Consider the following 25,865-nt stretch of genomic DNA (forward strand, 5'->3'; position numbering starts at 1 on the left):
GAGTCACCAGATGGTATTCACCCCAAGAGTTCTGAAAAAACTAAATTATGAAACATTAGAACTACTAAATGTTGCATTTAAACTATTGCTTAAATTAGCCTCTGTACCAAATGATTGGAGGGTAGCTAATGTAATACTGATTTTTTAAAAAGACTCCAGAGGCAATCCTGGCAATTACAAGTGGGTAAACCTAATTTCATCTAAATTGGTTGAAACTATAGTAAAGAACAGAATTATCAGACATATAGATGAACATGTTATATTGGGGAAGAGTCAATACGGCTTTTGTAAAGGGAAATCATGTCTCACCAATCTATTAGAATTCTTTGAGGGAGTCAACAAGCATGTGGACACGGGTGATCCAGTTGATATAGTGTACTTGGACTTTCAGAAAGGGTTTGTCTACACTTAAAACGCTGAGTGGCCCAGCCTGCACCACTGTAGCACTTCAGTGAAGACACTACCTTTGCCAGTGGAAGGGGTTTTCCCATTGGCATATGTAATTCACCTCGCTGAGACACAGTAGCTAGATCGACGGAGAATTTCCCATCGTCCTAGCATCATCTACACTGGGGATTAGGTCAGTTTAACTGCATCACTCAGGGGTGTGGATTTTTCGCACTCCTGAGCGACATAGTTATACAGACCTAATTTCCTAGAGTAAACTAGACCTCAGAGATGGTTGAGGCCACTGCAGGGGTACAGCTCCTGAGGTCAGTCAGAACGCATGCATGGGGTGCATTCACACCAAGAGTGGAATCTGTGTGGATAACACATCTCAAAAAACCACAATTGCTTTAAAGTAAGTAATCAATCTTTTGGAATTTTTTTAAAATTTAATATATTAAAGAAATTATTCTGTACATTCAGTAGTCACTAAAACAGGTCATCAGAAAAAAAGTTGAAATTTGCCAACAGGTACTACGAAGTTACTGTGCTATTTCCCATTCTGAGTGTAGGGGTAAACCGCTGTTAATCTGCTATCACTGGTGACCACTGGCAGATGGAGATTTTTAAAATAATAACTGATGTACACTGTGCTGCTTTTTTAAGCTACTGATTTTTTTCTGCAGTGCAATTCAGGCATATCAAATGGGTTTATAGAAAATAGATCTTTGTAAAACTGATTTGATATCCTTTTGACGAGATTACCTGTTTGTTTGATAAAAGTAATAGTGTTGATGCAACACATCTAAACTTCTGTAAGATATTTGACTTGCTACTGCACGATATTTTGTGTAAAAAAAATCTTGGACAATAAAAAATTAACATGGCATGCATTAAATTTGTTTAAAAACTGGTTAAGTGACAGGTTTCAAAGTGTAATTGTAAATGGGGAATCAGCACTGAGCCGGTGTGTTTCCAGAGGATCCCCTTGGGTCAGTTCTTGGTTCTTTGCTACATAACATTTTTATCAGTGACCTGGAAGAAAATATACAATCATTAGTGATAAAATTTGTGAATGACACAAAGATGGGGAGAGTGGTAAATAATAAAGAGGGCAGATCACTGATACAGAACTATCTGGATTGCTTGGTAATCTGAGCACAAGAAAACAATATGCATTTTAATACAAACAAATGTAAAGTTATACATCTAGGAACAAAGAAGGTAGGTCATTTTTACAGGATAAGGAACTCTGTTCTAGAAAGCAGTGATGCTGAAAAAGATAAATCAACTGAATATGAGCGCCCAGTGCAATGCTGTGACCAAAAAGGCTAATACGAACTTTGAATGTGTAAACACAGGAATCTTGAGTAGTAGGGAGATTAATGTATTATCTCTGTATTTGGCACTTGTGCCACCGCTAGTGGAATACTGTGTCCAGTTCTGATGTCCACAATTCAAGAAAGATGTAGATAAATTGGAAAGTGTTCAGAGAAAAGCCACAAGAATGAGTAAAGGAATAGAAAACATGCCTTATAGTCACAGACTCAAGAAGCTCAATCTGTTCAGTTTAACAAAGAGAAGGTGAAGCGGGTGATTGATCACAGTCTGTAAGTACCTAGCTGGGGAACAGAAATTTGATAATAGAGGACTCTTTAGTCTTGCAGACAAAGGTATAACAAGATCCAGTGTCTGGAAGTTGAAGCTAAATAAATTCAGACTGGAAATAAGGCATGAATGTTTAACAATTAGAGTAATTAACCATTGCAAAAATTTACCAAGGGTTGTGGTGGATTCTCTATCGCTGGCAGTTTTTAAATCTAGATAGGGTGTTTTTCTAAAAGATAGGCTTTACTAAACAAGAATAAATGTACGGAAGTTCCGTGTTATACAGGAGGTTAGACTTGATGATCACAGTGATCCCTTCTGGCTTGATGATCTATGAATCTAAGAAATGTTGATGTGCATTAAAGGCAGAATGCAAAGTGTTCTCTCTGCTCTCATTCTCAGTCACATTTTTTACATCTGATTGTTATCTATGTTATTTTGGTTTCACGCATATATGTAAATATAGCAATAATTTAATCTATTTTGTACTTTTCTGTGTTTATATAGTTCCTCCTAATTTAGAATCTTCAAGCAGCATAGAACAGGAGAAATATCTGCAAGCCCTACTGAATGCAATTTCCATCCACTGTAAAATGAATGGCAGTAATACTCTTACTGTAAGGCCAACAATTGCTTTGTCTCCAGGTAAAAATACGCTGCACTATTCTTTTCTGTAACTAAGATGAAAAGTAAAACCACTGTGATTGTCTGTGTCTTAGACTCCCCGGTCTGATTTCTGTTACTCCTTCAGTGTGACTTCTTAATATTACAGCTTCTGGGTAGCTAATTTACTCCAATTTTTTGCAAATGAGTTTTCCATAGTGTCAAGAATGTTGAAAACTAAATTATTCTCCAGAATAATTTCAGACAGGCCAAATTTGTAGCTAAATTTGGACCATCATAATTTTTATTATTTGACACACTATTTCAGTGTTTTTCAACCAGGAGTTGCAGCAGAGGGATCACAGAAGGAAATCAGGAGAGTTGCAAGGCATTCAAAATGTTATTACACTTCTAAAACAAAGCAAATAAAATTTCAAAAATAATTTCAGGGTGGCCAACACCTTCGAAGTTTGTGAGGTCCAATGTACTAATAGTAGTTGTATTATATAGGCTTATCACAGTTATCATTAATATATTTTTTGCTCTTCTTATATTAAATGTAAGGAAGTTGCAAAATATTTTTGCTTCAAATAAGGGGTCGCCAATCTGAAAAGGTTGAGAAACACTGCTTTATTTTATATTATGTGAAAATTTGTAAAGGTTGTTGGAAGTTGATGCTACATGAACATATACGGTATTTATCTGTAAAAGTAGTGGAAGGTGCATAAGCAATGGTTATTTCCATGTTTTATACAGTCAGAATGAATTTTCATTTCTTTTCCAGGTATAATTTCAGTTAAATAAATGGAAAATTCTTGCAGTACACTCGACTTTAGCTAGATCTGAGTGAAATCACTAAGAAATTTGTCAGTATACTATTTCAGTTATCATGTGGTGAAACCTGATAGGTTTCATGTAAAGTTAACTCAAATAATGTTTTAGAAACAGGAGCATGCGATTTGAAAAGTTTGTCTACTTGGCTTAATCAGTTGGTGGAACTGACTTACTATATCCAAATAATGTCTTTTTTTTTTTTTTTTTTTTTTTTTGTGGCAAAATAACACCATTCCAAATTTGTGCCTGCTTTGCTTCATTTATCATTAAATACTTTGATTGCATTAGCCATACCTAACCCTCCATAATGTTGCAAATATACACATTATCTCTGAAAACAAGTTTAAGGAACTTTGAAAGTACAAAATTGGCAGCAATTAATTACATTCAGCATGAAAAGAACATTTTTGTCATTTGAGTAATGTTAGTCTGAATGACATTGTAGTTTTTAATCTTTTATTCTTTTTGACTGACTTTAGGCACTGAAAGGAGGGCTTCAAGAATGTCCACTGTGGTTAAGCAGGTAGTGCCAGGACATTTGGATGTAAATCTATCCAATAGCTTTGCTCGAGGAGGTTAGTAAGACTAGCTCAAAGACTAAGCATTGATGTAATCTGAAATAAAATGTATAATAAAATGTTAGTAGTAAAATCAAAACAATTAGTTCATACATGAATTAATTGCATTATAAAATAATAAAACACATATTAGAATTCTTTAATTCATCAGCCACACGTGGAGTTAAAACATGTATCTTGTATTGCTTAATTAAGTAAATGGTCATTAATTGTTAACAGAATATTGTTAGCATCCAAGCAAGTTCAGACTTGCATTAGAGTTGTGAATGAGTAATTCTTTAGAATCCTAACATTACAGATCAACACAATAGTTGGGTGAAAATTATTTGATGCCTCATGAATATACAAATAGAAGCATCTGAATGTTTCTTCAGGGAAATTAAGGACAGAGCAGGACAGCCAGTAATGGATAGGGTTGTACAAATGGGTCACTTAGAGTTGAAGGAGCACTTACTGAGTCTGAAGTTACTTCCAGCTGCCATTTTTACTTTGTGGGATGTATGTATGAAAGAGAGATGTATGTATGCAGAGAGCTTTGTTTAAATAAAATACTAATACAATAAAAAGCCTTACTAATTTGGTGCTTTCAGAGTCTGCATGTCTGGAAGTTGGCCTTGGGCTGCTGCTAAGAGGCAGAGACAGACTTTTTTCATTTGTCAGGAGTGAAATCAGACCTTTTGACTTTTCTACTTTGAGCCATTGGTTGTGATTTTATTTTGAACAGTCGTTGCATAAATCAGTGCACTGAAATTCATTTTATGTTTTTAGGATAGAGTAAGGGTGCAAGGATATTTCCTAATGGTCCCAATTCCATCCCAAGTATCTGGTATTGGGAAAATATTTGTGTTGCAGTTACCACCTGTGGCCACTAAAGACTGCTGCTAGGCAACCAGAGACTGCTTTTCTTGTATTATTCTTCCTTGTGTCTTCTACCAATTTCCATAGCCACCCAGTCACCCACCTGTGAAACAGCCACTCAATAGCTCCTTCATCTCATCCTTGCAGGAGTGAGGAGAGAGGAAGCACCAGATTGTGGTAGAGGAAAGAACTTCAAAGGTGTAGTATAGGGAAATAACAATGTTATGTGGGGAAAGAAAATAATTTAGTAGAGAGAGATACTCAAAAGTGGTAGAGGAAGAGATTAGAAGAAGGAGTCTCACAGTGCTGTGATAAATGGAAAAGGGAAACCTATATGGGGAAAAGAAACATGGAGCTGTATACGGGGAAGTGAAGTGAGGGACACAGCAAAGAAAAGCAGAGGGAGAAAAAGAAACCTCACAGGAATGGGACGAAAATGAGGGAGAGGACACTTAGTGCAGCCCCATACATGACAATTTATAGTAAAATATGTATGCAGCTAATTTGCATATCTGCTAATGATTTTCATATAACCATAAACTTCTGCTTCTGGTGAATACACCCTGCCCCAAGCAGTGGTAGGACATGGAGCTGCATAGAACCTGGCAGCTGAGATTGGGGTAGATAGGAGAGTATCTAGATGTACCGCAATGGATGGGTGTGGGATGGTGTCTGTTTGAGGATGCTGGGTAAATGGGTGTGCACTAGGGTGTCTAAGTAGATAAGGTTCTGGAGGGTGGGATGCTGGGTTAGATGCGGATGCTTTTTGATGGTTGCATGAGGCTCCTAAGGGGTGGAAACTGAGGTGTCTGGGATGGCTGAGGGGGAGTTTGCTGGTTGTCTGCAGTTACTGGGATGCATGGAAAGTGTTGGGAGGGTGGGTGAGAAAGTTGCTGATATAACCAGGAGGGTAGGATGGTTGATGATTGTGGAAGTGGGGATGTATGCCTGGGTTACTCTCTAAAAGATATGTGAGCCAGTGGGGCCAGTATTGGGCCACACCTTGTGCTGTTCCCTCTGCTGGGTTCCAGCAGAGGGAACAGCCAGAGAGGAGACAGAGGGGCCATCTGACTGTCTGCCCAGCAAGCACAACGGCTGCCCTATGTGGTCTGAAAGTGTAACTGCAGGCCAGTGTCTGCAGTCTGCTCACAACTCAGCAAGATACATGGGAATCCAGTTGAAATGCAGGAATGTGTAACAAGTTTGTCAAATGATGGCTGTCCCAGTTAAGGCAGGAAGCTCTGGAGAGAGAAAGGGAATATCTCCTAATAAGGAACTAAAAAACAGTCATACCAGATAGCAGGCTACTGTGCTCCCACAAGATAATACAAACATCCAAATTATCCCATTAGTGATTTTATATGTAATTTTGCTATTGCTAGATTTATGTGCTCTTTCATGGTTTGTTATGATTGCACCATTGTGAAGCAATGTCCCAATGTAATATGGGTATGGGGCAGAGACTGGTAAGATTCAATGGACTTCTGGCTGACTAAAAGAGCAGGCTGCCTTAGGAAGGCAGCAGAAAATGGTGGTATTTTTGAGATGCTAATAATTAAGACATTTAATTAAAAATACATAAAACTAAGATTCACCATAATATGCACACAACTCTCCAGAGTTTTTGGGGCAAATGTTAGCAAATATTTTTGTCCCTTTTCCTCTCTTTTATGTTCCACCGGGTAACCCAATAATAAATATCATATACTACTAGTTGTCAATGTCTCAGCCAACAGCCCAAGCACTGCAGCATCCATTTAATAATAGGATTATGCAGTACACTGTCCAGAATTGTAGGTTAATACACTTCTGTTATTAGCAGCATTGCTGAGTTTCTGAGCTTGGTCCCCTCTTCCATTTCCTTATTTTTCCTGGACATCATACATATGGGGCCCAAAAGCCAAGTTTTACTATGATGCGACCCAGCAGGAAATGACGTTTCCTGTATTTTGTGTGTATGTGCACACAATATTAATTACATGTCAGAGTGTATAGGCATCTTTTTGTTATTTAAATCAAAATGAATAAATATACCAGGGTAAATGTTCTGCACACTCTTTGAAATCAGAACAGTTCTGAATATGAATATTAGGCTCTCCTGAATGTATGCAAGTCAGACCTATGCTCATCCACTGTCTGTACAATATCAGGTTCTCTAGAAATATTAGAACAAAGTGTTTACATAAAATCCAGTCAGAGTGGTTCTGTTGTAGAGTAAATGGCCAATCAGTTACATTTTGCTGTAATTTTTCAGTACTAGGGCTTTCTTGGCTTTTTTTATATATCTTTCAGAACAAACATAATATTACTCAAAGTACAGACCTTTGTGTCTCAGACTGTCTCCAACTTTGGCTCAAATAAGGTGTGGTGCGTAATTAGTAATATGAAATAGTGTTTGTCATCTGTTTTTATCCCCAAGCATTTAAACAGTTAAGAGGTAATGTTAGTGGAATAGAATGTTGTCACAGGATAATAGTCTCTTGCTACTAGATAGATACTGACGTATTTATGGAAAATAAATGTGGAATCAAAGCCAAGACATTTATTGAAAAAGCAGGAGACATTGTTACTGTAATTTATGTTCTGTTATAACATTTTTGTTATACCAAATGGTTTGTGTAGATTAAAACACTTGGGGCCAAATCCTGCTCTTTGATGCATATGTATGACTGCCCCTGGAAATCAGGAGTGTGCACTTGAAGGAAGAATTTGCCCCTTGATATGATGAATGTTAGTGGTTTAGAGTGATAATTTTCCTAAACAGCATATGCCTTATACTGTACTTTAGAAGTATAGATAGAAAGGTGGGTAGGTAGGACTGCTGTCCTGCATCGGATAGACCTGGAGAACAGAATAATTATGTGCTTAAGCCAGTCAGAGAGGAACATATACAGCTTTACACAAATATCTTGTGGCTTTATGGTGAAGATTGCTTCTGACAGGGTAATGTTAATAGTAATGTTCTTCAATAAGGTATCCAGCAATCTGATTGAATGGCTCAATTTCCATTTTATATAATTATCATATAATGGCATATCTTCTTGGCTGTGCTGCACGTTTGGAATTATTGCAATGCCTTGAAAATTATTTATTTTGATTAGTAGGTACTGCTTTTCTATTTTGTATTAGTTTTCTGTTGTTTTGTAATGGCTAAGAAATGCACTACCTGTTATCTTGTACTTTTGAAAATTATTTGAATATAATCCTACATCAGTGGAAACTGACAAGTAACCTTTTTCTTCTCTCCTATTCAACTTGCTATGACTGTCTCGCTGCAATGTGCATTCCATTCCTCCTCCTTCTGTCTGTACTGTTATCTACCAGTGCTTGGGTACAGAGATAAATGTTTCACTCAGTCAAATTCCAAATCAGCAGCTAAGGGAAGAGTCCATCAAGGTACTGTATTCTCTATCCTGGCAGTATATTTTATTCTACCATCTCCATAGCTAGTGCTATGTTTTCATATATGTTCAAGTGTCAATGTTAGGCAACCTTAACTGCATTAACGAAGTTTTGTGACTGTGGTTAGCCACACAATTTAGCAAATTTTACATTAACATTTTTACTGTCTAGTACAGAAAGGCCTCCAGATTTTAAATATCCCTTTTAAAATCTATTAGTCCTTGCCAAAAAATTAAATAACAGAAAATCATTCCCCAAAATAGCATTTGCTACTTTTACTACTCAGTAGCAGGGTAACTTAAGAAATATTTTTATCCAGTCTGTGAACTTTCCTGCCAACATTATCAATAATGTTGGTAACCAGAGAGGTAATGGCTTCTGCTGAACTAGAAATACATAAAAACATAATGTATACCAAATAAGGAAAGCCATATCTTCTAAGATACAAATCTTCTACAAACAATAAGGTACAAAAATTAGATACCAAATAGAAGAGAAAGTCATTAACTTTGTCTTTTTAATCACTGTTACCCATCACTGGTAAATGTACTAGTCTGCATGTATTTGTAATTGGCTCTGTGGCTTTTGATGTGCTACAAGCTATAATCACAGCCTGCTTTGACATTTGCAAAATAGGACTGATATCCTAAGAGATTTTTCTAGTATATAGTCTCTGTGTCCATCTTCTTTGTGGGAATTTACAACCTTTTACACAAAAAATGAACAACAGTTTATTTCTATTATTAAATGACTGCTGTGATTCTTTCTTGAGTAATGAAAACTCCATTATTATTGCTTCAGTGATATATTAGATATGGAACAAAAGCTAACATTAAAGGTAATCTTTGTATAAGTGAGATACTTCATACAACTAGCTTTTTATGAAGGAGGAGCTGTTTAAAGGGTGACTGTTATCAACTTTAAGTTCCTAACAAACCCTTCTCATTTGTTCCTACCTGTTTGTTCATATCTAAAGCTGTGAGCCAGACAAGCAGACAGGCTATGCTGTACAAACAGGCAAGTCCCTGTCTGAGATTTCTCTACAGTATTATTGTTTGAGTAGAAGTACTGTGCTATTTTTAAAAAAAAACTCTGACCTGTTTCAGATATCTCAATGGGATCTCACCACTATCTACAGTTTTTATCATTTTATTTATACAGGAAGCTCAGTATTGGGTTTTAGTGAGGACTTTTTTCCTTCTTTTTTGTTCTTTGTATCTCAGGGCCCAAATTTTCAAAGATGACTAGATATTTTCAGTTCCTCAGCTTTTAGGTGTTCTTCTTCATAAATTTATAAGCAAGAAGGGACCGTTATGATCATCTAATCTGACCTACTGCATAACATAGGCCATAGAATTCACTTGGTAACTTGAACACCAAACTTGAGGCACTTAAAGGGGATTGAATATTCAGAAAGTGCTGAGTTACCCACCTTCTGAAAATTAGATGCCTTTAAGTCACCTCAGGTTGGGCATGCAAAAATTGAGGCATTCAGAATTACTAGTCATTTTTTAAAAATCTTGTCCCAGATTTCTAGCTTGGTTCATTGAGGCACAGAATCACATAAATTAGCGAGAGAAAATAGGTTATCTTGTCCCTCTCTCTACCAACGCAAGGTTGATCACTATGGTATATTTACTGCTGCTTTCTTATATGGAGGTGATATGTCTCGTTGAAGGCCACACGGTGAACTAGAGAGAGAATTGAAATATGATCCCAGGATCTTCTAGGCACCACCATCACGTTTGCTCTAACCACTAGACCAGTGGTTCTCAACCACAGGTTCGGGGCTCCCTAGGGGGCCTCAAGCAGGTTTCAGGGGAGTCTCCAAGCAAGGCGAGCATTAGACTCACTGGGGCCTAGGGCAGAAAGCCAAAGCCCCACTGCATGGGACTGCAGCCCGGGGCCCTGAGCCCACCCACCTGGGGCTGAAGCTGAAGCCTGAGCAATGTAGCTTCATGGGGGCCCCTGTGGCATACGGCCCCGGGCAGTTGCCCTGCTTGCTACCCCTACCGCCAGCCTTGGCTTTTAGATTCAGAAAAAAAAGTGTTATTGTGGCACAGGTGGGCCATGGAGTTTTTATAGCATGTTGGGGGGCCTCAGAAGAAAAAGGTTGAGAACCTCTGCACTAGACCATTCAAACGTCTGTCAAAATGTAATTGTGGGGCATATGCCCAAAACAAGGGACGTGCTTAAAATCAGTGTAGACATGAATATTTAAATATTAAACTTCATAAAATAATCCATGATTGTGGCTTTAAATACTTTAATTACTATTATTCAAGCTCAAATATGGAATAACATCATGAAGTTTAATATTTGGATTGCTTATGCTGATATAAATTTTAATTACAGTAAGAAGTAATGGGGCACTATGTTATTTCATATGAGGAACTTTCAGTTGTTGAGGAAAAACCTAATGTGATAGCAGGCTATTCCTAGTAGATAAGCTCCCAAAACAACAGGCCTGAAGCAAGGAAAGCTATAGAAATTTGTCCACAGTACTGAAAAGATCACTTAGCACTTTCATTAAATGCATATTAATTATTTGCAAATTGTAATGCATCTCAGAACCGTGTATAGATTTTTATAGCAAACACTATTAATACAGCACAATGTTTATCAGTCTGTAGAGTATTAAATGTTCGACTAGTTTTGATTAGGATCGCACATTGTATTTCTGTACTGTAGTTTAATTTGGAGCATTTTAAATGTGGAATTATTCCAATTTGGGATTATTTCTTTCCAATGCATGATATTTGTTCCATTCTATAAATAATCCAAATGATATGTGCAAACACCTTACTTTAAAAAGTATACTTATGTGTGCATGCTTCAGTGTGTGTATTCTACAAAACTTCATTTGTATGAGAGAGAGATTGTTTTGTAACATTTTTAATCTTTGTGAAGGTGTATGGGCAAGTCTTCGTTCTAGCAATCGATTTATCAGCACTCAGGCGCCATTCATTGATGTCGGTGCAAGACTAGCAGGGAAAGATAACACAGCGTCATACAGTAACAGTTCATTTTTGCAAAACCAGCTTCTGAAACGCCAAGCTGCCCTCTACATATTCGGAGAAAAATCTCAGTTAAGGGTAATGTCCATCTTCCTTATGAATTAAAAGAATTTTTGTTTGATTGGGTTTAATTTTTTTTATAGATAAATAACAAAAGAATGTTCTAGATCAGTGGTTCCCAGCTGCTGGAAGCAAAGGCCAGTACATCCCTCGGCCCGCGCTGCTTCCAGCATCTCCCATTGGCCTGGAGCAGCGAACCGTGGCCACTGGGATCCGCGATCGGCCGAACCTGCGGACGCAGCAGGTACACAAACCAGCCCGGCCCGCCAGGGGCTTTCCCTGCACAAGCGGCGGAACAAATTTGGGAACCCCTGTTCTAGATACAACAGATGGGTAACTTTTCTTAACGTGTAAACTCTCATAAAGTATTGGCTATGCAGACACATATCCACATTTTTATTGTCTTGTTATGTACTAGGTTGCTGTGTACAATATATTAATATTTAATACAGTATAATCCAGCACAAGATAAGGTAATCCAATGTGTATTGTCAATGATGCAGTGGATCACAGAGTAACATATTTCCCTTTTTGTTCATTTATATTTAGAATCATTAAGGGTCAGACTCAGACAAGTTGGGAGATTTTGAAATAAAAAGTAAAGCTGACATAGAGGAAAGGGGGGAGGGATAGCTCAGTGGTTTGAGCATTGGCCTGCTAAACCTAGGGTTGAGAGTTCAGTCCTTGAGGGGGCCACTTAGGGATCTGGGGCAAAATCAGAACTTGGTCCTGCTAGTGAAGGCAGGGGACTAGACTCAATGACCTTTCAAGGTCCCTTCCAGTTCTAGGAGATGGGATATCTCCATTAATTTATTTATTTTATTTTATTTTATTTTTTATAAGTTGATAGATTTCAAAATAGCCTACTTTGGGAGTATGCACAATGTTGGAGGAATGGAAAAAAGTTTTGCTGTTCACATAGAATAGAATAGAAGTATCTAACATCCATTTTTATTGCAGGTGGTGGATGGAGGGAGTATATTTTGGTATCTTTTGCAAGGGTTTTGTAAGAATCATTTTGTACTAGGCAGTTTCTTGTGGAAAAAATGAAATGTAAATTGTGTTTGGAAATTCTTAGCATTAAAGCAATATCTTTGAAAGCATCTTTTCTCACATAGATACTTTGCATGAAGAATATGCTTGTCCGATGAATAATGTGTCATTGTCTTATTCGTCCACAGGGCTTCAAACTTGATTTTGCTTTGAATTGTGAATTTGTTGCCGTTGAGTTCAGTGACATCCGACAGGTGAAAACTAGTTTTAAAAAGATGATGAGGGTTTGTGTTCCCAGTACTATTCCTACAGATTCTGAAGTAACATTCCTTAAGGCACTCGGTGAATCAGAGTGGTTCCCACAGGTAATTCATATGGCAGATGCTTCTAAAATTTATATGTAGTACTGTTTACCCAGAATAAATTCTGATCTCTGCTGACAGAGAAATATGTGTTGTTCTAACCAACAAACCTTTCTCTTTGTTCCTTGTAATTACATTGCATGAAATCAGTTATATCATTATATAGATATTAACTATTATTTTAATACAGCATTAGGAGTTACTGATGTGAGATATATTTGACAACTGGATAGTGTAATTCATTGTCCCTTATAATGTGGTACAAAATGCCGGAATACAAATTAGTTTTTTTACTGTGTCTATTAATTTTTATGGCCTTGATTGCATAAACTTTAATTCTTCTGTTTCCTATTAAAGTTAGATAAAATATAAATGTAGAACAGTGAAATAACTATGCAAGGTGAATAATAAATTGGCTATTTTATTTTAACTCGTACACCCATTCTTCATATCTCATCACATCTCATCGCTGTGTGCTAATTCTGCATTTATGTATATACCTTCATTTAATAGATAAACTAGTCTATCTGTGAGCTATTAATAGTCAAACATGGAGAAGCTCTCATATAAAAGTCCTTCAGTGCGACTGGTATTTTGAGAAATTCTCTACTAATCTCTCCCTTTCCTGCCTCTTCCCACACACATTCACACAGAGATTAACCAAATAAAAATATGATTAGGGATGTCTTTTGCAGGATTCAAGTGAGTGGGGTTGTGGTAAATTAAGCTCTTTGTAAATCATAATAAGTATGAACATTTTTGGACAACTAGATGTTATGTTAAGAAGCTATTGTTGAACAAATACTCTTAAAAATATAATAAAACAGGATAGATCCTTTTTATTGTGATAGCCTCTCAAGGAGAACACTTGCACTAAACAGACAAAGAGTGAATAATGCAGTAGCTCTGGAAATTAAACACCAAGGCCCATATTTTTGCCTGTCCTGTATAGCAGTGCACGGGGGGATTCCTTACACCTCCTTACTCCCTTGTGTTTTTGCACTATGACAGCACTTCCAATGTATGGGAGATAGTTGGCTTCATAGAGCTGCTGTGTCCACCCCCTTGCTCAGATGGGTGAAAATGTGGGAGAGGATGGAGCCTTGACTCCTCCACCCTGCCAACATGCTCAGTAGCATAGTTACACCAGCATGTTGGGGTGCATATGCAGTACACTGGATATAGATTTGTCAGAGCATGTTCCCTCCTTGAAGAAGCAGGGAGATAGGGAGATTGTGGGAGTCACAGTGTCCCTTCAGCAGTGCTCCAGGTGCACAACAATGATGTGCTTCTCTTGCTTTGGACTAGATCATAATGTCACACATTAGCCCTAATTCAGTATTAAGACATTTTCATGGTGCTAAACTAAAATAATATACAGTATGGTTATAAATACAAACTGGAAAGCTAATGTGAGTTTATATTTAATTTGCCATTTTTTAGACCAGGCCTATGAGAAAACTCAAATCTTCATCCTGTAGATTTGTTTTTAGTATACAGGATTTTCCTCGGCTGGAGAAGAGAGAAATAAATTACACAGTTTGTGTTTTAATCCTGTTTAAAAAGGTTGAATGATTCTTTAAATGGAAGTACATAAATAAGAAAAAATGAAATGTACTACAGTATTTTATTAAGTTAGCATAATGCACGTTAGATTCAAATTAAGAAATTTAAAGTAATAATGTTGTGCTTTCATTTAAATATATTCAGCTTGCCGTGTGGCTCCTTTTATTTGAAAGATAACGTAGGCTTCCAGACAGCTACCCTAATACTTACTGTTTGATGGGCTGTTCAATTGTATCTATTACACTTTTCAGTTGCAATTACAGTTATAATTACAATTATTTTCTAAATCCTTAATGACTATGTGAGCATTGAAAGAAGTTGGGCATTTATAATGAGGATGAATATACTTTTTAATCCTCTTCGAGTGATTCCATACACCTATTCCACTGTAGGTATGTGCACTGGTGTGGAGAGTTTTTCCTTGCGTACCTATGGGGCAGTCATGCATGCATCCTGCCTTTCCTTGTGCCCAGAGCCAAGGTGTAAAGGGTGGAGCCACCCCCTCAGTTCCTTCTTAATGTCAGTGGTTGGACATTGTTGTTATGCATTTAGTACACTCTCTTGTCATTATAGAAAATAAAAACCCTGTATTTACTTTGTTATAGTTCCTAGTGTTTAGTGGTAGTCATTCATCCATTTGGACTTTTCTTTATTTTATTTTATTTTATTTTGTTTCAATATTCTAATTGTACTAGTTTGCCCAAGCAAACTTTGTCTCAGTAGTAGGAGAGCTTATGCCAAGATCTCCTAGCTTCAAACCTTGGTCCAGGTGTCACAGGTGATGCCCATTAATACCCCTCACTCTCACTGTTTGAGATGCTTGGCTGAGGACCACATAAGGAACCAGTGTCCAGTCTGCCACAGATTTAAATCAAGGACGAAGAAGCAGAGAGAAGTGCACCTTCAACACTATTGCATGGAATCCACTCTTTGCCTGACATCAGATCCCATTTGGTCTCTGCAGGGGAGCTCATCCAGCACTCCTTCAACGAGTGCTCCCCTCAGCCTTGCCATCTGACAGAAATCTTCACCAGAGTGTCTCTAAGGCAGCACAAGTGCCCTCTGGCTAGCCTCAGCCTGGGACCATCTCATAGTGGCTGTCATAGACTGGAGTTGTTGGCTCCAGTGCCTACTATGGGACCATGGAGATAGGCTGCTGTCTTCAGGGACTGTGAAGGATCCAGCATCTCTTCTGAGTGTCATACAACCTCCTCTCTTAGGGCAGGTCTATGCTACCGCTTGAGTCGATGTAACTTATGTCGCTCGTGGGTGTGAAAAAGCCACCCCCCTGAGCGATGCAAGTTACAGTATGTAAGCGCTGTCTACACCGGTGCTATGTCAGCGGGAGATGTGCTTCCACCTCTTGCGGAGGTGGAGCAATTATGCCAACAGGAGAGCGCTCTCCCATTGGCATAGAACGTCTTCACTAGACACACTACAGCAACGCAGTTGCATCGATGTAGTGCTTCTAGGGCAGACCTGCCCTTAGTATCAACAATGCCAGAGGCCTATGCAGCTGTCTTTCAGTACTGGATTCCCCATTTACTCTAGGGCGAGGTCCTCTATCAGTATCAGTGCAAACTGGGTAGACTTTGGCACTGGCATTAGTGACTGCTTCAATGCCCTTGATCTCCGGGATGGTACCGTCTTGTCAGCATTGTCAACAATGGTATGTAGGCCTCCAATACGTATTCAACAACATTTGGTACCAATAGCTAGAAAGACACTAATGCTGCCACCAGCTCTGTTGTCTTGGGTGCAGATCTTGGTACCAGTCTCCAGTGACTCTTCCCAGTGCTGCTCCACCCTGGTCTTCCGAGTACGAGTACTCCTAATCAGAATCAGAAGTGGGTTCTTACACTTCCCACTGTAAAGAGTCCAGGTTGTCATTGAGAATCTGATGGTATTCAGATGGAGGAAAATCTTCACAAACTTGTTTATATTGTACACCCAACTACAAGCAGGGAAGGGAGCCCTCCCTCTAAACTAGGCAATAATGCAGCCTATTAAGTCACTCCAGCAAACTTCATTCTCTGTATCCCCTGTAGACAAGCATACCTAGTAGGGTGACCGGATGTCCCGATTTTATAGGGACAGTCCCGATTTTGGGGTCTTTTTCTTATATAGGTTCCTATTACCCCCCACCCCGTCCCGATTTTTCACATTTACTGTCTGATCACCCTAATACCTAGTGAAATATCAGGTTCCTTCCCAAGGTTTTGAACAGTTTTAGTCACATCCTGTACCAGGTTCACTGGTGGTAGCTGGAGTAAATGAAAAGCATTGCCAAAGTCAGGCTAAGGCTACCCCAAAAGAAAAGGATGCAAAAAAGCTAGACTTTTTTAGATGGAAGTTTTATTCAGCTGCTGATTACAACTTAGAATTGTCAGCCACCATGCCCTGTTGACTTGGGAGGCAATGTCTAAATTTATAAATAAGTTGCCAGAAGACTCGAGGGATGAATTCCAATCCATCTTAGCAGAAGGTCATCTGGTCTCTTGATTGGCCCTGAAGGCTTCCTTGGACGCAGCAGATTCTGCTGTGAGGGTCATGATGATGGCAGTAACTATGCACCATTCATCATGGTTACAGTCTAGATGCAACCACAGAGCACAGAAGAGGAGGCCTCCGCCTTCTGCTTCTTCAGTTGCTTTTTCCAGGCAATCTCAGGCCTTGGAGCAACATTTTACTCCTCTGTCAAGAACAGCATATCTACCAGCTTGGATCTCCGTGTTCCTTTCCCTTCCTTTGGGAGCAAGTTATTCCATGTCCTACAGGCATAGCAAACCATCACTTCAGACAAGTGGGTACTAAGCACGATGGACTCAGCATATATATCCTGCAGTTTCTTTCTATTTCCTCCCCCACCATCTGTCCCTTTTCAGGGACCCATGTCATGAGTCTGTTCTAAAACAAGTTCAGACTCTACATTCCTTTGGAGCTACAGAGGAAGTGCCTTGTCTGCATCAAGGCATGGGGTTTTATTCCCGGTATTTCCCTAATACCCAAAGCAAGAGGGGTTCTCGGTCCTATTCTAGACCTTCAAAACCTGAATAGATACATCAAAAAGTTGAAATTTCACATGGTTTCCATTGTGTCAATTATACTTCTCTATATCCAGGTGATTGGTATGCTGCCCTTATCTTACAGATGCCTTTTTCTGTGTGGCAATCCACCCTGGCCACAGAAGGTTTCTGAGGTTCATGGTAAGAGGAGGAGATAACCAGTTCACCATATTTCCCTTTGGCCTATTGTCAGCACTGAAGGTTTTTACCAAGTGCATGGTGAGAGCAGCAGTTTATCTCTGCCATTGAGTTGTCCAGATGTATCCATACTTGGACAATTGGTTGGTACAGGGCTGCTCCAGCAGCATATATCACATCCTCCATTTGTTCAGCTGCTTAGGCCTGATAATAAACAGAAAAATCAGTTTAATCTCCATTTCAAATAAGAGTTCATTGGTGCAGCCCTAGACTCAACTTCACTCAGGGCTTATCTTCCCCAGCCCAGGTTTCTGGCTACACAGGATCTCTGTGCAGCATTCAAAGAAGAACCACAAACCACAATACAGAACTGCCTCAAGCTTGTATGGTGCATGTCTTCCTGTACATATGTGACCCAACATACTGGGATCCATCTCTGGGGTATACAGACATGGCTAAAGTCAGGCTACTGCCCTCACATACACCATCTGTACAAATTGATATGCATCACAGCCAGAATGTCATCATCCCTGGATTGGTGGATGGACCAGAACAATGTGTGCAGGGGAGGTCCTATTCTTACCAACTGTCTCCTCTGTGATTTTGGTAATGGATACTACTTCTTTGGGCTGGAGAGCTCAGTTCTGGGGTCTGCAAGCTCAGGGCATGTGGTCCATTCATAAGGTCAAACTACACATAAATGTTCTTGAATTGCATGCAATATTTCAAAAGTAACAGCAGTTCCTGCCATACAATCAGGGCAAGACTACACAGGTGCTCACTGACAACACCACAGCTATGTTTTACATAAACAAGCAAGGGATTATCAGGTCAAACAACTTTTGTCAGGGGGCTGTAAAGCTGTGAAATTTTTGTATATAGAATTCTATAACTCTCAAGGCCTCACACCTGCAGGGAGTTCAGAATTGCCTGGCAGACCAGCTAAGCAGATCATTCAGCCTTGATCACGAGTGGTGTCTCAACCCAAGAGTAGTAAGATCAGTACTTTGGGTGCAGGGAATTCCTACAGTGGATCTGGTTTCAGCTCAGCAAAACAGGACATATTATAAATAAGATACAAGAAGTGGGTGCAGCTTAGGCCTCATCCTAAATTCCTATCCAAGGTACTATCTGACTGTCTCCTAAATCAGCCAATATACTTACTGGTCTTTTTTTACCGTAAGTCACGTGCTCATGAAGATGAACAAAAGCTGTATATTCTAGCTGTATGCCAAGTTTACCTAAATAGCACTAAGCCCTTTCTTCCCAACTCTTTGTTTCCTATGTGGAAAGAATGAGAGATCCTCTTGTACTGGCACAACAACTCTTTTTAAATGGATTGCCAGCTGCATTGCTATGGTCTATACTGCTGAAGTTTGATGCCTCCTGTGAAATTGTCAGCACATTCAATTAGGGCACATTTGGCTTCTGCTGTCATGGGAATCATAGGGTTAGGAGGGACTGTAAGGGTCATCTAGTCTAACCCTCTGCCAAGATGCAGGATTTGTTGTGTCTAAACCATCCAAGACAGATGGCTATCCAGCCTCTTCTTGAAAACCTCCAGTGAAGGAGCTTCTACAACCTCCCTAGGCAGCCTCTTCCATTGTCCTATTGTAAGAACAGTAGGAAGTTTTTCCTGAGATTTAATCTAAATTTGCTATGCTGTAATTTGAACCTATTGCCTCTTGTCCTGCCTTCTCTGGCAAGAGAGAGCAACTTTTCTCCATCTTTTTTATGGCAGCCTTTCAAGTATTTGAGAACCACTATCATGTCCCCCCCTTAATCTCCTCTTTTCCAAACAAAACATACTCACTTCCTTCAGTATTTGCTTATATGGCTTGCATTCCATCCCTTTGATCATCTTTGTTGCTTGCCTCTGGATCCTTTCCAGATTCTCTACATCCTTTATATACATTGGTGATCAAAATTGGACATAGTGTTCCAGCCGAGGCCTGCCCAGTTCTATCATCTCCCGTGACTTGCATGCTAGGCCTCTGTTAATGTAACCTAAAAGTGCATTTGCTTTTTTGTAACATCATCGCATTGCTGACTCATGTTGAGGTTGTGACCCACCACAACTCGCAGATCCTTCTCAGCAGTGCTGCTGTTAAGCCAATTATCCCCCATTCTGTATTTGTACATTTGGTTTTTCTTCCCTAAGTGTAGCACCTTACAATTATCTTAGTTGAATTTCATTTTGTCGTCTATAGCCCAATTCTCCAATTTATCAAGATCCCTCTGAATTTTAACTCTATACTCCAAAGTGTTGGCAATCCCCCCTAGTTTTGTGTCATCCGCAAATTTGATCAGTTTTCTCTGTATTCCTACATCCAGGTCCTTAATAAAGATATTAAACACCACCAGACCCAGAACAGATTCCGTTGGGATCCCATTTGAGACTCCCCTCCAATCTGACATCTTTCCATTAATAGTTACTCTTTGTTTGCAGTTGTTTAGCCAATTATGTATCCACTTAATGGTAGTTCTGCTGAGCCTGCATTTCTCCAGCTTACTTATCAGCATGTCATGCGGGACTGTGTCAAAAGCCTGGCTGAAGTCCAGGTATAGTATGTCTACCACATTCTCCCTATTGACCAAACCAGTTACCCTGTCAAAGAAGGAAATCAAGTTGGTTTGGCATGATTTGTTCTTAGTAAATCCATGCTGGCTGCTAGTGATTAGCCCTTCATCCTCCAGGTATTCACAACTTGAATGTTTTATACATTGATACCTGGGAAGCTACTAGAGCAAAGTCAGGCTGACTGGTCTATAGTTCCCTGGCTCCTCCTTTTTCCCCTTCTTTAAATGTTCCTATTGTTAACATTTGTAGAGTAGTGATGTGGTCCTCTGTACATACCTTTGCTAGCCATTATGCAATTACTGCAGCATCACAGGATGATGTGAATGTGGGGAAAGCAGTCCTATAGCCCCAACTCATCAGATTCTATCATCTAAGATTCTGGTATGAAAAAACTAAAGGAGGGGTAGGGCTGTCCCACCCGTTATATCCCTGGGCTCCGATCAGAGGGAAGCTAAGATGCGTGTGTAGCTGCCCTTACAGGAACTGCTAGGAAAAACTCTCCAGCACCCGTGCATGAGATGAATACACTCTTACAGTGGAATAGACATACAACGCATCTCAAACAACAATTACAAGGAAGTAAGTAACAGTTTTGTATTTATGTATCATAAGTAGTTTAAATACTTCTGTAATATAAGTATTTTTCCCTTTTACATCTTGTGGTAACAAAATAAATGTTATTTAATAAAGGTTCAGAAGACGAAAGATGAATTTTCTAAAGTTATGTCTTGTTTGGGAGTCTCTAAGGCAGACTCTGTCTTTTACTTTCTTTCTCCACCTTCCCTCCGTTCTCCCTATGTCCTCTCTCTTGTACTCTCCTTTCACAGCTGATTCTATTTTTTTTTTACATCCATGAACCTAGATTTGTCTTATATTGTGTCTTTGCACCTACATTGTTTTCTTTCCTGTAACACAGTCAACATCTTTATCATTCTTCACTTTCAAGCTTTGAGACTTTTCACTGTTAATCTTAACCTTGATTGGATTGTGTCCAATACAACACGCAATGGGTTTCCTCCTACTGTTGAAAACTGAAATAGCCATATTCAGCCTACATTAAAGCTGCTTACACAAGTGTGTTCTACTGTGACATTTGATCTTGGATTACCATACACCATACAAATGGTAGAAACTAAAAACAGAGACTTTCTCATTTTTAGGAATAAAATTGTTATTCATTACATAAATCAGGAAAATGTTCACAAAATTTGAGCTTGATAACAAGAAAGAGACTCCAATCCTACAAACACTTTTCAGCACACATGTAAATATAATCCAATAAGAAGTCACACTGAAATCAATAGGACTGTTCATGGGGGTAAAGTTACAACTGTGCTTAAGTGTTTGTAGGACTAGTACCATAATGAATACTTGAGCATATACTTGCCCACATCCCAGCCAGCCTGGCCAAAAACAAAATATAAGAGAAAAAAGATTTGATCTATTTCCATAGTACAGAAACTTGCTTTCTAAATGAATAAATTTAAAATTCTAAGAGTTTGAACAATCAACGTTCTCTGTAGGTATTGTTAAAGAAAAATTAATTCATCAGTTACGTACCCAGTAAAATAGACAGACAACAAATATATACTTAACTATTTGGTTACCATTTATTCAATACACAAAGTACGCTCACCTGCAGAAAAAACAGCACACGTGTCTAACTTTTTTGAATATTAACATTTGACAGACAGCGGATTAGTTAAATATGCATGATCAGAGATTTCACACAATTTAATAAAATCACTGGAAATATGCTATGGGTACTATAAAGATGCTTACTCAATAATATGGTAACATCCTGTTATATAGAATGATACGGTGATTATCTTACTGTGTTTCACTGATATAATGATTATTGTTTTGCTTCTGATCTTTACCTGGCAAGGATTTGTAAACCTGTTAAAACTTCCTAAATAAATAAATGGTTTAATATTTATTTATAGAGAGAGAGAGAGAGAGAGATGAAAAAAATGTATTTAATATATTTTATATTTATAGTTTAAATCATGAATGGTATGGTATGATATGAATCTATAAGCATTCGGCAATATTAACAGATTAATTCTGCATTCTTAGTATGTTACATATTTTTTTATATTATGTAGCTTCACAGGATAATGCAGTTGGGTGTGGTGATATCAGAGCTCCTTGAGAATGGTTCTTCAGTTATGGTTTGTTTGGAAGATGGTTGGGATATTACTGCACAGGTAAGCTGCTATTACAAATTTGTGAATGGTGGGGGCTAGTAAACACCAAGCATTAGATTTTTGGCCAAGTAGCTGTAATTTTCTTACAACTTTAAACAACAAATTCCTAAATGCAACCTATCCTGGCAGCAGGGAAAAGGCAAGGGCTACCTGGATCTGTCACCACTCTTCATCCATTTTGATTTTCTAATCCCAAACAAGTCAAAACAGTATGCTTTCACCCAAGGTCTTGATGGCCCTGCACAATTCAAGGGCCTAACCAAGGTCTGCAGCCCTGTGCAGACTACTGCACGAGGAAAGGCTAAAATTCACCACAAGAACTTGCTTAACTTTGTGGCTGAAACACATTTTGGCACACAAGGTGAGTTGATGGGCATTACACCCTTATCTCTACCACTATGTGTTCGAGAGATTCTTTCCCATGCACACTCACAGATCTGACCCTGTAGCATCTGCTGCCAGGACAAATTACCAAAGTATAGATCTTGTGAAACAAACCATGCATTAATTGAAAAGCGACAGCTGAACTCATTCAGTGAGTAAATTGTGCCTGTGTAAATGCATCATAATCCAAAAGGTACATACAGCAAATCGGTAATTCCGTCAAATCGTTTGAGAACCTGACACATAACTCATAGCTCCGTACAAACAAAAGCACAAATGAAATTTAACACTATCCACTCAGCCATTTTTAAATTATAAGGGAGGAGTGGAGGGATATATGTATAGACAGAGCAGAAAGAGGCCCAGTGCTGCCTTTTAGCCACTACCAGCTAACTGATAAAGGAAGGACTGCAGGTAACATGGCATCACTCCAGAGGGTATAGTCCACCACCTTCCAGGTCCTTTTCTGCAATCCTCTGCCAGCTGAGATGGCCAGCACCCATTTTCTAAATGTTTGTCATTCTTGTCTATTGATAAAATGTTTGTAATTTAAATTTAAATTAAATCTGGCAAATATTGTAGTGATTTCTGAATTCTGTAATCACTCGAATTTGCTTTTTTCCCCCAAATTCAGTAAAACCTCACTTTAGTTGAAGCTCTTTTATATGAAACTTGCTCTTATTCAAATTTGGATTATTTCTGCCATTGTAAATCACTTATCTAGTAACTTCCCCAGTTATTCATAACTTAATATATTTTAATGCTTTTGACGTCTTGCAGTATATAAAAACAAGTTTAGAACATTTCAGTTTGTTGAACAAAACTCTAGTTTTAAATATGATATATCTAATATTAATGCCTGTGCACTCTGTTTTGTGATCTAGGTGGTGTCTCTGGTGCAATTACTCAGTGATCCATTCTACAGGACACTTGAAGGCTTCCAAATGTTAGTGGAAAAAGAATGGCTCTCTTTTGGTCATAAGTTCAATCAGCGTAGTAATGTGACCCTCAGTTGTCAGGGTAGTGGATTTGCTCCCATTTTCTTACAGTTCCTGGACTGTGTGCATCAGGTAAGCATAACAAATCTATGTCTATTCAGTGTTTGGAAAATTGATGCATTGAGCCATCATTGCAGACCTATTAATAGATAATGCATTGAAAAAGAAATTCCCTTTCACTCTTATGAGAGAAGATTTCCCTTTTTGCAGGAAAGAAAGGGAAAATAGTGAAGCTATTGGTAGAATGATAGAACGTACACTGTCCCTCATAGGTAGTAGTAGCTGGTATTGTGTATCATGTAAGGTGATTTACAGAGGGATTTCAAATAGAAGCTCTGTGAGTTAGAGGCAAGCTTCACATAGTACACAAAGGAGCTTAAATCACAAGAAGGCTATTTACTGAGCTGGTGCAGACAGTACATTCATTTTCTACAAAGAGAATGTCAGCTGTCCTGTATGTGGCAGCCAGCTCTTCTCTTTGCAGGTAGACTTTTCACTCCATCGGTTTTGGAAGCAGAAGAAGCTTATACAATAATTAGAGAGTTGGTAGTGTTTCAGAACTCTTCAATAAAACTTCAGTCTGTGACTTCATTTCTGCTTCATGCTAAGGTCCACAGATCTGTTACAATTGTACTTCAGCCAGCTTGCATCTTTGGGACAGAACTAGACCTGTCAGTGATTGACAGCAGGGGGATGCCCCAGCTCCTGAAGTTCCCTACCTTTTTTCTGCCTCAGGTGGCCAGCAGCTCAGCCAGCCCATCCTGCTACAGAGCTTTTCTGAGGGAAATTCCAGTTTTTATTTAAAATGTTTAGTCTAAATTTCAGCTCAGTAATGTGCCTGTCTCATTCCCAGCTGTGTCCCAGGGCAGTTTTTGATTTTAGGAAGATTGTCTTCTTAGCTCTGCTTCCCATTCTGAGACGTTTGCAGCAGCTGGGGCTGCTACAGGCTTCAGGGAGCAAGCTAGGTTGAGAAAAGCCAGAGACGAAAGGAAGGGTCTGTGTCTCCTGCTGCCCCTTAGCAAGTGTCTTACTGGGGAGCTCAACCAGTTCTGTGGGCAGGACCCATTTTCTCTCTCTCAGCCCCATCTGGGAGGGGTCATCTACCCCCTTCTCCAAGCAGGAGAGAATGCAAGAAAGATTAAAGAAGCTGTTCTGCTAGACAAGAGGCAGCTCAAGTCAAACAAGGTTACCTCAGCCCCCTTCTCCATTCAGCAGCAAAGGAGACAAGAAGGAAGGCAGGATTGGAAAAGAACTTGGCTCCGAGGCAAGCATCCCTTCCTCCCTCATTACAGCCCTGATGCAGCCAATGCCAGAAAGTTCTGTAAGGCAGGGATTCTCAACCTTTTTCTTCCTGAATTCCCCTCCCTCTCCATCCCCCCCCTCCCCCGCCCCAACATGCTATAAAACCTCCACGGCCCACCTGTGTCACCACAACTGATTTTCTCCATATAAAAGCCAGGTCGGCATTAGGGGGTAGCAAACAGGGCAATTGCATGTGGCCCCATGCCACAGGGAGCCCCATGAAGCTAAGCTGCTCAGGCTTCGGCTTCAGCCCCAGGTTGTGGGGCTCAGGGCCTTAAGTTTCAGCCCCATGCAGTGGGGCTTCGGCTTTCTGCCCGGGGTGCCAATGAGTCTGATGCTGGCTCTGCTTGATGGACACCCGACACCTGCTCACGGCCCCCCTGGTTGAGAACCACTGCTGTAAAGCATTTTGGGGCGACATGTTTCATTTGAAAGACATTACAGAAAACAAGGCCCTGACCCTGCAACCACTTTTGCCCCAGGATAACGTCACTCCCCGCACAGTGCCCCTGCGCTCAGCCCCGGCTGGGAGCGTTGCCAGGATCGGGGCCTCACATTTCACTGTCATAATTACCGACAGGCCCAAGCTGCCCACCTGGGCTCCATGCTTGGGGCCTGAGCCTGCCATGCGGCCCTGCAGGGCAGCTCAGGGTCGGAGGGCAGGGTGAGGAGGGCCAAGGGGGATTTCGCCTTTCGGAGGCCGGTTCCAGCCCGCTGCCGGGGGGGGGAGGTGCTGGGAGCAGGGGCTGGCCCAACTCAGGGCTACTTTACGCGAGGGGTCAGTGAGAGGTGGAGAGGGGCGCGCATGATCCTCAGCCCGCGGCTGCCCAGGGTTCAATCACTTCCTACTGCCTCGGAGGGCGCAGCCCTGCCCCGCGCCTGGTTGGCTGCCGGCGGCGGAGAGGGGTGGGGTGATGCG

The 25,865-nt window shown here is 39.8% G+C and overlaps 1 protein-coding gene and 1 long non-coding RNA gene across 2 annotated transcripts in view; one reads left to right on the forward strand and one right to left on the reverse strand.

Annotated features, from left to right (window-relative positions):
* Positions 1–25,865, forward strand: part of SBF2 (SET binding factor 2) — a 107,027-nt gene that overhangs the window by 42,764 nt on the left and 38,398 nt on the right. Inside the window, exons 11-16 of the mRNA XM_034770035.1 lie at positions 2,503–2,640; positions 8,193–8,264; positions 11,181–11,365; positions 12,529–12,705; positions 22,161–22,262; positions 23,531–23,716. Coding sequence (XP_034625926.1) covers positions 2,503–2,640; positions 8,193–8,264; positions 11,181–11,365; positions 12,529–12,705; positions 22,161–22,262; positions 23,531–23,716 — 860 coding nt within the window. The remainder of the gene's footprint in view (positions 1–2,502; positions 2,641–8,192; positions 8,265–11,180; positions 11,366–12,528; positions 12,706–22,160; positions 22,263–23,530; positions 23,717–25,865) is intronic.
* LOC117877184 overlaps positions 15,683–25,865 on the reverse strand; it is a 62,538-nt gene continuing 52,355 nt past the window's right edge. Inside the window, exons 2-3 of the long non-coding RNA XR_004645638.1 lie at positions 16,457–17,675; positions 15,683–16,326 (exon numbers count right to left, since the gene is read on the reverse strand). This is a non-coding gene — a long non-coding RNA (uncharacterized LOC117877184). The remainder of the gene's footprint in view (positions 16,327–16,456; positions 17,676–25,865) is intronic.

This window comes from Trachemys scripta, chromosome 4 (assembly GCF_013100865.1).
Source record: "Trachemys scripta elegans isolate TJP31775 chromosome 4, CAS_Tse_1.0, whole genome shotgun sequence".
Lineage (NCBI taxonomy): Eukaryota > Metazoa > Chordata > Testudines > Emydidae > Trachemys > Trachemys scripta.